This window comes from Heptranchias perlo, chromosome 6 (genome assembly GCF_035084215.1).
Source record: "Heptranchias perlo isolate sHepPer1 chromosome 6, sHepPer1.hap1, whole genome shotgun sequence".
Lineage (NCBI taxonomy): Eukaryota > Metazoa > Chordata > Chondrichthyes > Hexanchiformes > Hexanchidae > Heptranchias > Heptranchias perlo.
The window spans coordinates 31,446,322-31,461,655 of record NC_090330.1 but is presented as its reverse complement, the minus strand read 5'-3'; the positions used below and the strand labels follow the sequence as shown (position 1 = coordinate 31,461,655).

At 38.6% G+C, this 15,334-nt stretch overlaps 1 protein-coding gene across 9 annotated transcripts in view; it reads right to left on the bottom strand.

Moving 5' to 3' along the window:
• Positions 1-296: 296 nt before the first annotated feature.
• The window catches only part of LOC137322872 (spermatogenesis-associated protein 13-like), a 296,919-nt gene continuing 281,881 nt past the window's right edge, over positions 297-15,334 (bottom strand). For all 9 annotated transcript variants that reach the window (XM_067986041.1, XM_067986039.1, XM_067986045.1 and 6 more), the window contains 4 exons: positions 13,722-13,851; positions 10,654-11,026; positions 3,764-3,838; positions 297-2,347 (listed from right to left, as the gene is read on the bottom strand). In XM_067986041.1, coding sequence (XP_067842142.1) covers positions 2,166-2,347; positions 3,764-3,838; positions 10,654-11,026; positions 13,722-13,851 — 760 coding nt within the window. In that variant the 3' untranslated portion in view covers positions 297-2,165. The remainder of the gene's footprint in view (positions 2,348-3,763; positions 3,839-10,653; positions 11,027-13,721; positions 13,852-15,334) is intronic.

The following is a 15,334-nucleotide window of genomic DNA, read 5'->3' as shown; positions in this document are numbered from 1 at the left end:
CTGTCTAAATTTATACAAAAATGACCCACTTGTGATAGATAGCAAAGAGGTGCTGGTGTCTATGAATCCACATCCCAGCAAGAGACAGGCCTTTAGGAGAGAAGGAAAGAATAAGGGAGAAAACAAAGATCCTGCAATATGTCAAGCTATGATTTAAGCAGCTGTGAACTCATCTGTTCTGTGTAGTGCAGGCAGACGTACTATGGTTTAAATATTGTCAGACTCTCAAAAAGCAGCCTCTTATTGTATTATCAGGATAATTAAGCAAGAATAATCAAACATTGTTTGGAATGAGAAAATCATATTTATTTCACCAAAATAAATGACTTTTTTATCAATTATTTTATTACATTAACTGCAGATAAATCATTTACTGCAACATAATAAAAATGAAACTAATCTACAAAAAAAGTTACATTAGTTATGTACATTTATGCTTGAAATATCAATATTGTACAGCAGCCAAGTACATGGTTCTGAAGCGGTCATCTGCCCATAAGACTGCACAGAAATGTAACAGTACATACCAGACATCACTATTATACGATGTGCTAAATACCATAAAAGGAAAACCAGTCTCGACAAAAATATAAGATACATAAACCCTCACTATATACAGAACAATTATAATTATATTACAGATAATTTGGAAGTATCCATTAACTGGATATTTTAAAAACCTGTAAGATAACAGGGGGAATAATGTAATATTCAGTGATAAGTAGTTACTATGGCTTCTTTGGTCCTTTGGTTCTCAAAGCCTGCACTGCAGGTTGCCAGTAACAATGTTTCCCCCACAACTGGTTTCCTTTGTAACTTAAAGGTATTTGTTTCCAAAATGTTTTGGTTAAAAATAAAAATTTAAAAATGCCATTAGATTTTTTGAAGACATCCTTCATACAGCAAATTTGCCAACAGTAACAAAAGAGAGTGCCACTATTTTTACAGTACATTTTAAAGGCAAGATTTTATAAAACGTATGCAAAATTCACACAATTCTTTTAATTAGCCATATTGCAAGACTTCATGCTTATCTAGGGGTGTATGCCATTCCTGGAAACATGAAGCAATTCCATAGCTGATTATTGTATTCACTAAGACACATTTTGGACAGAATTGGTGACACAGTAGTTTGGTTTAGGTGCTCAAATTTCATGCCATAATCAGCAAAATAAAAAAAGCACTGAGTCCTGTATGTATATTTGTTTTGGTAGACTTCATTTGGAATGGTGAGAATTAAATTTACTCTCCATTGACAGCGTTGACTTAGTAAGTCCTATTGTGCTATTCAAATGCAAGTAAACAAGGAACTTTAAGGCCTTGACAGGTTAAAATACTGATCAGACAGAAAGAAACAGATTTTGATTTCCCTCTTGAGCATAAGGAAATGATGTTTCTGTTTCTATGAAGGAATTAATTTGCAGTTATCTGCATTTAAAGCACATATCAGACACACTAATGTACAAAAACATTTTGCTTATATTTTTTTTCTTTTCATGTTAATATGGATTTCCTTATAATTCTAACCACAAAATGTGCAATGTGCTTTTATACATTTCATATTTCAAAACATTTGCTTGCTTAAAATGTCTATGTACCAACCAGTATCATCTCACATTGTAATAGTGTGCTTCTTTTAACAATGCTGCAACAGAACCAGGCTTGTGATTTTTCTCAACTAGGTATATGGCAATTTTTATTTGTCACTGTTCTCCACATCATAAAATATCAAGGCAAGCAATGTGATAGATGGTTAACTAAAATATCTTATACGAATGTACAGAAAGGTATGAAGGGACCTAACGTGATAAAATACTGGCAACTGTTCTCAATAACTCTGTCTTTCATATCTATTGGAAATAATGTACTCATCATCTGTAAGATAACCTGTTAAAATATCTTATGAATTCACCTCAGAGTACACTTTGAAACTTTAGCTTTCTGTAACTGCTTGCTTCACAGTTCTATCACCTTCATTGCCTGGCTGATTTTGTTGACAGAAAGGCCTCAATTGAGCTACGTGGGGAGTAGAAGCACAATGTGACATTCATAATTGATGGCTCTTTATCTTTCAGCTCCTCTCAGAGCTGGATGTTTTCCCAGAACTCTTGATCTCCACAGTGATTGGTTTAGTTTTATTTTCCTTATGGTAACCATATGCCTTTTCATTTCTTGAAGGGGGTCAACTTGGTAAAGCTGTGCCAGAAGGGAGATGGTTTGCGTTTGGGTTCAACCAATGCAAAAACTTGTTGCTGAGGAATGCTGGTAGGCACAGTGATGTGTCGTTGGTGGAGTGGATGGAGAGACTGATGTAGAGGAGGAACAGAAAATCCACTATAATTCACCCCTACAACAGTAAAAATACAGAGAATCATATATTGATGTTAATTAACCATTTGCAGTCAGACTCAAATCATCTATTGAGCATCAAGACAAGTATGTAGATACCATTATTGCATTCATGCATACACTGACAATTAACTCTCTTTCAGACACCCACTGTATTAATGTGCTTTTTGTCACCTGCATCAAGGTCATTCATTTCAACTAGAATAGTGTTGTGAACAGAGCAGTACTTTGTTCAATGACCGCCACTGCCAAAACTATTCTACATCAGGTCAGAGAGAATAGTATTTCCTCGATCCCTTCCTATCCCAACCAAAGTGAAGCAGAACACTGAACTGCCAAAGAATGTCACACAAGGCGTTCGCCCAAAGCTTCAGCTAGGATTGGGATTTCAATCAGTCAACACAAGTGTGTAAAGCAAATATCGTATTACTTTGCTCAAAGATTTTGGATTTCTAATTCAGTCTGCTTATTGTAGAGGACATGTAGCAAGCAAGTGACAAAGACATGAGTTGCCATAACATATTTCACGAGTAGAATTAACTCAATCTCATTGCTCCGTATTATATCTTCTATTCATACCGCAAATAGAGATTCTGTTATATTATTACATCTATTAAAAAGGCACTGATGATCTCATGATGTCAAGATGGTTATCATTTTCAAGGGAAAATCCTGGAATCCTATGTAATTAAAAGGGAATTTGATTTATTCAGTTACTGCAAGGTTCTGGCTGTGACCACTCTTCCCCCCCAAAAATATATAGGGTTTCAGGTCACATTATACCCCTTACCGTAAGATGTTAACAGAAGTTACTTGCTAGGGTTTTATTACATTTTAACTCAAACAACACACAACTAGTACTTTCTTTTGAAATAATAACACACTGTGTATTATCATATTTATCTGAACATTTTGAGCAGTGGAAAATTAAAACCAATATTGTTGTTATGGATAAGCTGCAGTTTACCAATTCCTATATACTACAAATATACAAAAATTATATACAGGAAAAGAGCTAATGGTCCATCCAGCCTCTGCCATACAGTTGTGATGCCTTCTGCATCACAATTCCCATGTACACTTCCCAAACACCATGTAATTTCCTGGGAGAGGTGAAAAACCAGATAAAAGCTCAAGCCAATTAGGGGGATAAAAAATTGGAAAATTCCTCCCTGATGCTCTTAGGCGATCAAAACTAGTCCAGGAGATACTCATTATGTATTTTTTTTTGTCTTTGAAATACTATATGTTTGATATCAGTTACACATTTTTTTACTGTGAAGTTTATTCTACCCAAAATCTGACGCCTGTGGAATTTCCTTAAATATTTTACCATATTACTCAATGGAAATCACAGCTCTTAAGCCTTAAGTGAGGTCTCAGATATAAACACCCTCTTTGTCTCTCTCCTTACCCTTCATCTTCCCATGCCTGGATTTTTTGGCATTTAACACAGCTTGTTTCTTCTGGTTTTCTGATATTTCAAATCCTGAAAGTAGATTAATGCAATTGAAAGTTAATTGTTATTATATAACCCTTATAAACACTTGGTCTACTTGAACCAAACATATGTATTTGTGATACTTCAGAGGAGAAAAGCAAAACATTTGTAGATTCTGAAGCGAGAATCTCTTTTGAAGGCATTTTTCTTCCTGTTCTTGTTCAGCATGTATCTTCCTCAGTCAAGGCAGTGTATTTCCAGTTTCTGTCAGTGCATGAAATTGGCACCAAGGCGATGATGATTGTTACCCAATGTGACTTTCCCTCCAACTGCCCCAAAAGGGAAGCGCTTGGCCTGAACTCAATCCTGCTCCCCAGCAGGCACTGTGTGAAAAGGGGCACGGATTTGAACATATCACTGTGGTATAGCACCGTCTCATGCTGTATTATGGTGATTCACACTTTAAAGATGTTCCTAATAATGTCCTACCCAGATATTTAAATTTTCAGTTTATCATTGGATTCCTCCTTTAGTTGTGCAAGATGGAAGGAGTATCAGGAACAAGTTCTTCAATGACAGTCATTACAATGCTGCATGCAAGATCAAAAAAGGTGATAGCTGTGGGGCAGGAAGTGCTTTGTCAGTTTTGATTCTACCCTTACAAAGCTCCATCTGAAACCTCAGCTGAAAACAGGTGACAGTGCTTCTCACTGTTCAATAAACCTTCTACTTTTGTGTAATTAGTACATTTCAAGATTGTGTTCCCTATACCCAAGTTCAAATCATCCATTTATGCACAGAACAAAAAAGTGGAGCCAGCACTGACCACTGGGGTACACCATTTCCAACCCTCCTCCAGTCTGAGCAACACCCATTTACCCAACCAACTCTACTTTAAGTGTCAACTTGGCTTAGTCTTGCCTCTTATTCAGAAGGCTGTTGGTTGAAGCTCCACTCCAGGACTTGAGTACATAATGTAGACTGACACTTCAGTGCATCACTGAGGAAGCACTGTATTGTCAGAGGAAGTCCTACATTGTCAACTTTCAGATGAGACGTCAAACCAAGGTCCTGTCAGCCCTCTCAGGTGGATGTAAAAGATCCCATGACATTATTTGAACATGAGCAGGGGCATTCGCTCAGTGTCCGAGCCAACATTTATCCCTCAACCAAAAACGGACTAACTGGTCATTCATTTCTTTGGCCTTGCTCTGCTCAATTTGGCTGCGGGTATTTGCCTACAAAGCAACAGCGACTATGCTTCGAAAGTAATTTATTGGCAGTAAAGTACTTTGTCCAGAGGATCTGAAAGGCGCAATATAAATGAAAATTGTTTCTTTCTTTTACTCTCTGCTTCCCAAATTGCTGGGGTTTGCAATTTAACTATTAAAATAAAATCAACGTATTATATAAAAATAAGGAAAGAATGACTTTAAAATGGTTACTGAATTATGTCTGCATGTCCTGATCCAATTATACTCAACCCTTAATCCTGCATCACCTGAATACTACAATTGGTCTTGATACCCCATGTGCAATGCCACAGATCAGCTAGTACACTTTAATATTCCTCTTTTTCAAGAAACTATCTATTTCCCCTTTAAAAGATTTTATTAACACTACTTCAATGGTTTGCGGCAGCGAATGCTACATTTTAACCACCCTCTGTGTAAAAAAAAATTCTAATCGCCGCTCTAATTCTTTTTGTAATGCTCTTCAATTTTTATCCTCTTTTAACTACCTCTTCAACAAGTGGTAACGATCTCTTACTAGTTACGTAATCATAACCTTTGATAATGTTGAACATCTCGATCGGTCACCCTTTAACTTTCTCAGCTCTAGTAAAAAAGCACTAGCTCGAACTGTAACCCTGCATCCCTGCCCACATCATATTAAATCTATGCTACAGCTTTTCCATTGCTTTCATATCCTTCCTATAATGAGATGCCCAAAACAGTACACAATAGCTCTGTTACAACCTAAGGTTTTGTATTCTAAGTATCTTGATACAAACCCAAAAATTCTGTTTGCTTTTTATGGCTTTATCTAATTGTAATCTCTGTTTTAATGACTTGTGCATCTACACGCCAAAGTTCTTCTGTTCCGCTACTCCCTTTAAAATCTTACGTTTTATTTCCTTTCCCTATTCCTTCTTCCTACAATTGCGGCCCCTACCAGCACATTTTTAAAATCATCCAACCCAGCATACACTGGGGATCAAAGATGTCTCAAGTGCACGTCTAGCAGTATATTTACTCAGTATCGTCAGTAAAGCTGTACATTCTATTTTATTGAGCATTTTTCGTTCTGTTTATAGATACAATGGAGTAGGTTCACTTGTATAATTTCACATATTGCATACAGCTTAAAGATTTTGAGCTAGATCACTTAATATTAAATATTAAAATAGTTAAGGTGATTATGAATGGCACATATAGTCGTGTGTAATTTTTTATTTTGAACTATATGCTAAAAGGTATGTTTTATCCAACTTAAACAAAAGTTGCTAGGTTGACAGTACCATCAGCATGGAATGCAATCAGAAATGGCTTTTATGCCCCCCCCCCGCCGGTTGAATAATGTACTAGTTTAGGGAAAACTTGTGGGAGATCTTTTGGTGGTTAAGGCTAATTAGCAATTGGCCATTTCCTTGCTGCCTTTACAACACAGGACATATTGGACGAAAAACTTGAAGTCATTAGCGAGTGACTGTTTTTATAGTGAGTACAACACTCCTTTCTGACCCAATATGTAAGAAGCTTAATATGGAAACAATGCTAGACCTAGTAATGGGAAATGAACCAGAACAGATAAGAGGAGCAAGCATGGGAGAGTATCTAAGGACTAGTGATCACAATATATACAAGGTCTAAGATGATGATTGAGAGATGTAGATAGTGCAAAGGCCAAAGTAATAGATTGGATTAAAAAAATCAAATATGAGGGAATGAGGATGGAGCCAAGAAAGGTAAACTGGAGAAAAATATTGACAAACAGTGGGCAATATTTAAAGAGAAATCAATAGCATTCATAGGAACAAACTTGCCAAGAAGAAAACACCATAGATAAATAAAGAGGTGAGGATGAAATCGAATCTTAAGAAAAACGCAAATGCAAAGTATATAAACAATAAAGGAAAAAAAATGACAAAAGGGAATGAGCTTAGGAAAGAGGTTAAAAAGACAATGAGGAAGACAAAAGAAATATGCATGAAAATATCAAAGAATATAAAAGGACATAGTAAAGTATTCTATAGGCACACAAGTAAAAGGAGAAATATATATAACAAACCCCATCTAGAGACAAAGATTATAATTAAAAAAGTCAGCATAGATTTTTAAATGGAACATCATGTTTAACCAACTTTATTGAATTCTTTGAATAATAGAAAGAGTGACAAGTGCAATGCAGTTGTTGTGGTATATGTGGACTTTCAGAATGCCTTTGATAGGGTGCCACATAAGAGACTCATGACAAACATCAGGGCGTGTGGAGTCAGGGACTAGGTAGCAGAATGGATTGAAAGATGGATACAAAATAGAAAACAGAGGGTAGGAGTTAAGGGAAGCTTCTTGGACTGGCAGAATGTGGGAAATGGTGTCCGCCAGGGATCCGCGCTGGGGCCACTGTTGTTTACCATATATACAAATGATTTGGACTCAGAAATTGGTGTTGAAATTTGCAGATGATACCAAATTGGTGGATATAGCTAATAATGCACCAAAGTACAGGAAGGCATAAGCAGGTTTGCAGAGTGGTTCAGGTGGGGCAAAGTTTAGATCGATAAAGAGAAAAGACAAGGAAGTAATACAGGAAAGTGATGGGGGTAATGATAAACAGAGTGCGTCAGGAAGGGACAAAGCATACAAACATAAGAGTGCACTAGCAAATGGGGCCGGGGTAGGAAAGAATGGTAAAAAGACAAAATTAAAGGTTCTTTATCTGAATGCACACAGCATTCGTAATAAGATAGATGAATTGACGGCACAGATAGAAACAAATAGGTATGATCTCGTGGCCATTACAGAGTCGTGGTTGCAAGGTGACCAAGGTTGGGAGCTAAATATTCAGGGTTATTTAACATTTCGGAAGGATAGGAAAAAAGGTAAAGGTTGTGGGGTAGCTCTGTTAATAAAGGATGAAATTAGTATAATAGTGAGAAATGATCTTGGCTCAGACGATCAAGATGTCAAATCAATTTGGGTGGAGGTAAGAAATAGCAAGAGAAAGAAATCACTGGTGGGAGTAGCATATAGGCCCCCTAATAGTAGCTACACTGCAGGGCAAAATATAAATCAGGAAATAAGGGGGGCTTGTAAAAAAGGTAATGCAATAATCATGGGCGATTTTAACTTTCACATAGATTGGACAAATCAAATTGGCAAAAGTAGCCCTGAGGAGGAGTTCATAGAGTATATTCGGGACTGTTTCTTAGACCAATATGTCGGGGAACCAACCAGGGAACAGGCCATTTTGGATCTGGTAATGGGTAACGAAACAGGATTAATTAATGATCTCAAAGTAATGTGAACTGTGAAGTGGTTCATTTTGGTTAGAGGAATGAGGAAGCCACTTATTCCTTGGAAGGTAAGAAACTAAATGGCGTAGAGGAGCAAACAGATCTGGGAACAAGATACATAAATCACTAAAGTAGCAACACAAGTTGATAAGACATTAAAGAGTGCAAACAAAATACTGTGGTTCATTTCTAGAGCAATGGAATACAAAAGGAGGGAGGTAATATTAAATTTATATGGAACCTTGGTTAGACCACATTTGAGTTCTGTGTGCACTTCTAGTCTCCATACTACAAAAAAGATATTGTATCACTGGAGAAAGTGCAGATGTTACCAGAATTGAGAGGATACAACTATCCGGAAAGATTGAGCAGGCTGGGGCTCTTTTCTCTGGAAAAGAGAAGACTAAGAGGAGATCTGATAGAGGCCTTTAAAATTATGAAGGAGTTTGATAGGGTGGCTGTGTAGAAACTGTTTCCACTTGTGAGAGAGTCCAGAACAAGAGGGCAAGAAAGCTACTAACAGATCAAATAATGAATTTTAAAGGGTACAGGAACAGAGACACTTGGGGGATCACACAGACAAATCTTTGCGTATACTACACAAAATGTCACAACATTTTTTATTTATTAACCAATCTAAAGTATTCACCTTTAAAACACTGGTCTATACTTTGATGTAACAGCCATACACAAGGTGAACATTTCTGTAGTCCAGAAGGCACATTTTTAACTAATTAAACCTGAAATATCCACACCTCTCGGATCAGGTTGTGAAGACAGTGCAAATGATCCTGCTTCTTTAAATAGAAGCACGCTTAATCCCATTAATGGTAACACAGAGAAGCTCATAGCAGTTTTAGTGTCTTAAGTAAGGAACATCCATTGAATTAATTTAACCTAATGATTGGTAAACTCCTCATTACAATGTCCTAAATGCCTTCAGTACTGGGCATATGTTAATCAGATCAATAACTGTTCCTGAAATTTAAATATTTAGTCATCAAGTACATCTGACCTATTACAGAAACTTATTCTTTTTGGAAGGGGTATGAAATCCCTTCATTGCATTCTCCAACTTCTGTGGACCACAACATCTTGAGCCAAAAGGGCAGCCAGATGGCCTGTCCCTAGGCTCCTGCCAATGCTACACTGAGCCAATTGGCAGGATACACATTGGACGGGGACGACTCTATCTCGGATTTTCCTTCTCTCTCCACAGCAGAACAACTAAGATCAGGAGCTCAGCAAAGTGGCAGAATGAGAGATGAATCCACTGTGAATCATTACACTGGCAATCTACCAAACTGCGCCACACTGACACCCCATTAGAACATGCATAGCAGTCGCAAGAAACTAGTAAATACTGGACTGAGGGTTCCCTGTAAAGATTTGACAATAATAATTTAACATCTCTGTAAAGAAAGATTTGCATTTATATAATGCTTTTCACATCCTCGGGATATCCCAAAGTGTTTCAGTGATAATTTTTTTTGAGATGCAATCCCTTGTTTTGTAAGCAAGTGCAGCAGCCAATTTATATTTGGTAATGTCCCCCAAACATGCTGACCAGTTAATTGGTTTTTGGTGGTGTTGGTTGAGGGATGAATATTAGCGAGGACACCAGGAGAATTCACTGTTCTTCTTCAAAAAGGTACCGAGGGACCTTTTATGACCACCTAAACAGGCGGACAAGGCCTCGGTTTAACATCTCCTTTTGAAAGACAGCACTTCTGACAATGCAGCACTCCCTCAGTACTGCACTGAAGTATCAGCCTAAATTACATACTCAAGTCGTGGAGTGACGCTTAAATCTAGAACTTAGAACCTCTTGACTCAGAGATGAGGATGCTATCACTGAGTCAAGCTAACTGAAGGTCAGCTCTGATTACAAATGGATTCTCCAGAGCGACGGAAGCAATTTCAATTCACTGTAATATAATAGAAGAATAGCCACTTGGACAAAGTACCGAAGACCTGCCATGGCTTGTGGAATCATACCCCAGTAAAAGCCTATACATTCAGAAGAGGTAGGGAACAAATTAGAGAAAAAACATAGAAGATTCAACCCATTAAGTATATGACATTTGCAGTTTCCACATTGGATCTCGACATCTCTTGGTTGGGGTAGAGGAATATCAACAAGGGTTCAACCCCCTGCTGGAAGTTTGTGTACGTTGTCTGAGGACCAAATTCTGCTTGGTTGTGACACCTCCTCCTACACCCTGCAGGTGAATGGCCTGTTGACACTCACTGTCAAGATTTCCCATGAATAATGACCGGCCACTCAGGAGAGAAGGAGAAGCCTCCTGTTTATCTTTAAGTATTGTTCAGAAATCAAACTTACCCATTTCTTTGTCATCTTCTACCCTTTTTCTTTCGTCTATACATGCTTGTAGCCATCGCTGTTTGTCCACTGGCTTTTTGGCACAAAATAGGTAGACTTCCTCCGTTGCTTTACTTCTCAGTTTGAAGGCATTTTTTACATTAATGTTAAAATCCTTGTCTTTGCCGTCCTCTATGTCCAGTACTTTTACCTCATCCATGTCAATGTGGCCTTTGTAATACAGCATATCTCGCCTCAACAAATCCTTTTTACAGAAAACCAATTGATGATCAAACAGAAAAAAAGTCCTCTGTTGGCTCTTTCCTTGGCATGAGATTTTGGTCAACTCTCCAGAATGGATTAATTCTGAACTTCGAGTTAAAATATCTTGCCCCTGAAAAATATACAGACAAATGACTTGATATATAAAGCCACTCCAACAATGTAATGAGTTATCCAGTCAACACAGAAAGTTGAGTAAGCAGTAGGTCAAGGACTTGACTGTCCCAAACAATGAAGTCTTCAGTGCATTTATTTTAATGTTGCAGTACCAGTTGAGGCCACCCTAGGCCCCCTTTGAGCTAATAAGGTTCGCTCTAATGATGGAAATCAAGTACCATAGAATTTCAATGTACTAACAGAGCAGATTTTTCACTCTCACATTTGTAGAATTTTAGTTACTACCATAATTGCCATTTCCTTTCTGTCACTGGGGGATTCTATTAAAGCCATTTATTTTGTGGAACTCGCTACCACGAGGAGTAGTTGAGGCGACTGGCATAGATGCATTTAAGGGGAAGCTAGATAAACACATGAGGGAGAAAGGAATAGAAGGATATGCTGATAGGGTTAGGTGAAAAAGAGTGGAAGGAGGCTTGTGTGGAGGATAAACACCGGCATGGACCTGTTGGGCCAAATGGCCCGTTTCTGTGCTGTACATTCTATGTAATTCTGTTAATCCAAGTCCTTCAATATTAATTTATCAATCTTGATTTTTAAAAATCTACAATGTTAGTGTTAAGCCAGGGTGTCTAAGTAGTGGCCGCATGGTACCATGAAACCCTGCTATGGTTTGGGGATGCAGTTTCCCTGCTTGATGCAACAGCACAAACTCTGTGCTCATGCTGACATGCTTCTGCTATGTCTTCCTTTTTCCTCAACCGAGGATTCCCCTCCACTATAGTTGACAGGGCCCTCGACCATGTCCATCCCATTTCCCACACTCCTGCCCTCAACCCTTCTCCTCCCTTCCAGAACCATGACAGGGTCCTCCTTGTCCTCACCTTCCACCCCATCAGCCTCCACATTCAATGTATCATCCTCCACCATTTCCGCCACCTCCAGCGCGATGCCACCACCAATCACATCTTCCCCTCCCAGCATTCCGAAGGGACCGTTCCTTCCACGACACTCTGGTCCACTCTTCCATCTCCCCCAACAACCGCTCTCCTCCCCATGGCACTTTCCCGTGTGAGCGCAGGAGATGCAAAACCTGCCCTTTCACCTCCTCCCTTCCCATCGTCCAGGGCCCCAAATATTCCTTCCAGGTGAAACAGTAATTTACTTGTACTTCTTTCAATTTAGTATACTGTATTCACTGCTCACAATGCGGTCTCCTCTACATTGAGGAGACCAAACGCAGATTGGGTGATCGCTTTGCTGAACACCCCCGCTCAGTCCGCAAGCGTGACCCTGACCTTCCGGTCGCTTTTCATTTTAATTCTCCGTCCCACTCCCACTCTGACCTCTGTCCTCAGCCTCTTACACTGTTCCAATGAAGTTCAACAGAAGCTCGAGGAACAGTGCCTCATCCTTCAATTAGGCACTTTACAACCTTCTCGACTCAATATTGATTTCAATAACTTCAGATCATAACCACTGCTCCCATTTTTTCCAGACAGCTGGTGCTGGTAATGGTTCTGATGTTGCCTTTTATAGCTCTTCTAGACCCATCTTTTGTTTCTTTACTTGTCCCATTATCACCTTCCTTGCCTTGCACAATCATCCCTTTTATCATTTAATCACTCCTTCCCTCCACCCTATCAGAGACCTTCCCTTTTGTTCTTTCCTCCCCTCCCCCTGGCTCTGTACTTGCTTAAAAGCTGTTAAATCTTCAATTTCTTCCAGTTCTGACAAAAAGTCATCAACCTGAAACGTTAATTCTGTTTCTTTCTCCACAGATGTTGTCTGACTTGCTGAATATTTCCAGCATTTTTGTTTTTGTCTTAGCACTTAGTTGTTGAGCGACCTTGCTTGCGCAAAACAGCAGTGTTCATCCTGCAATCTCCCTCTGTATGCATCTTGATTGATTCCCTCCTCTCTTCTGTCAGCCACTGTTGCATAATGAGCTGGTGCTTTAAATATGCAGAAAATAGCCTAATTGATAGGCTATGGTAACATGGAGAGAAAACACATAAAATAACATCCTCTTGGAGATGCAGTCATCTCACAAGCAATGGACAACAGTTCACAAATCAGATATGGCCTGTGTATTGTACTTTAAACACTTATGTGCTAATTATGCCCCAGGTAAATCACAGTCCTTTCCACTACTAGGCTTTTTAAGTTGCCACCAAATAAAACTTTGGAAATACTGGAAATTCTTGCCATACCATTTAATATCCTGGGGCACTCATGGAGAATCACAGGTTAAAAAAAACACATCCTACCACTCCATGCACTGTAGCAAGTCACCTTAATAAAAGTATTTTTCAAATACATTTCAACTTATAGTATAAATCAAATACTCAATTGGTAATTGTATTTCTTTTCATATTTATATTCCACTTGTGAAGACTTTCAGAAGTTTTATTATTCATTTGTTCTGCATAATTTAATCCATGGAATAAAAATTATATTCCAGTCAACCACCAAGTATTCTCCATGTAGTCATTTGAGCTGTATTTGCAGTTTGCCACAATTGCACATAAAGTAAAAGCAAATAAAGATACAACAGCCATCAGCGTATTATTTTAAAAGCAAATCTAAATAAATCAGATAAAATTGAATACATCAAACTAATAGAAATGTCAGAACGATTTAGATGAACCAAAACAGGTCTAATTACAGGTCAGAAATGCAAAACTCACCTCCCAGTTTACAATGGACACTTGCCACTGTGCGATCTTGTCTATACTTTCTAATCGTCTTTTGCGCTCGTTAATCAGACGTGCTACATTCTTCATGGCCTCGTATGCAGCACTGATGTTTTTGTAATCACTGCAGAATGGAAACAAGGTTTGGTTAATCTTTGCCACTGTTCAGCTGTTGCTTTAGCAAAGGTTTATAGATTCCGATTAAATATAATTTACATCAAGAGGACGAGCAATAAATCAACCCAGCTGAGTGGAAAGTTACTATGCTACAACAAAATTAGTTTCTCAAAACTGAGTTTGAAATATTTATTTTTAAAGTCTGATGTTAGATACAGCTATGAAATACAAAGCAAAAAACATGTCCAATTACCTCCTGTCTTTGAAACTCCAAATGATAATCAGCTATACACCATCTGTGCTGTGTTTGTTTAAAAGATAGACGTTTCTGCTATATGTAGAACTTTTTTCTTGTTCAAAATCATTGAAAAATTATTTTTAAACCCCCACATGGCTCAGTTGGTTAAAGCATTGACCAGTTGAGCCAAACAGATTAAAAAGGTTCCAGGTTTGATTCCCATTCTGTGCTGAGTTAGATAATCTCAGTGCTGGTAGGGACACTACAATTGGCCTCGGCCCCCCCATATTAGGATAATGGACAATTGATCAGGGCTCCTACTCCTGATCGCTAACCAGTGACCTCAGCTGGATGAGTGCATTTGTGGATGTTGGGCAAGAATGGGAAGTGGCTCAGGTGTGATGTCACCATGATAAAAATAGTCTGCCAGCACTCACCATTAAGGCTCACATATGAATAATTGCCACTTGGGTGTGGTAGCGAAAGGTGACAAGCACTTCTGGAACTGTACCCCTGCAAGGAGTCAATGCCTTCAGGAGAGGAGGAAAGAAAGTTATCAAGATCTTTTTAAAAATGGATTTTTAATTGGGTGGATTTTATAATTGATGTTGAAGAATGAAATGTTTTTCATGTTTAGTGGTCTCTATCAACTAGGTCAGACATACAAATTGTCAGATGCAGGGTAAAGCTCCCTCAGTATTGTTCCAATAACATGTTCTATCTGCAAAAGTTTTGTGCAGAGATCAGTAGACAGGATTTTCTTCACTCTCTCTTTTCTGTGTTTTTCTTTTCCCCCTTTTAAGTTCTCTCCTATGCCATGTACAAAGTCTCAAAAGCGTGTGTGGGCCTCATTTCGCTTATCTCCACGGCAATCCAGCTGAGTCCAGAATTCAACAAGGGGGGAATTGTAAGCCACCTAATTTTCTTTTGCAATAAGACCCCACTCCACATACAGGAGATCTAGGAGTAGTTGTGGTCCAAAAAGACACCTGCTGTAAGTTGCTATAGGGAATACCTGGGGTCCAAGAGAAGTGTGGACTACAACCTCCCGCTGTAATCACGCAGAAAACCTCAACAAACCCAAATTTACACTGTAAAAAGGGCTCCTGACCCAATATAGCTGCAGGTACAAAGACTTGCACAATATGAGTAATCTGTGTTTGCCACCATGTGGGATGCTCCAGGTGGAGCTCAAATGTTTTTAGGTGTACGTTTCTGTGATGGAAGTTGCTCTTACATTTTGATAAAGCTG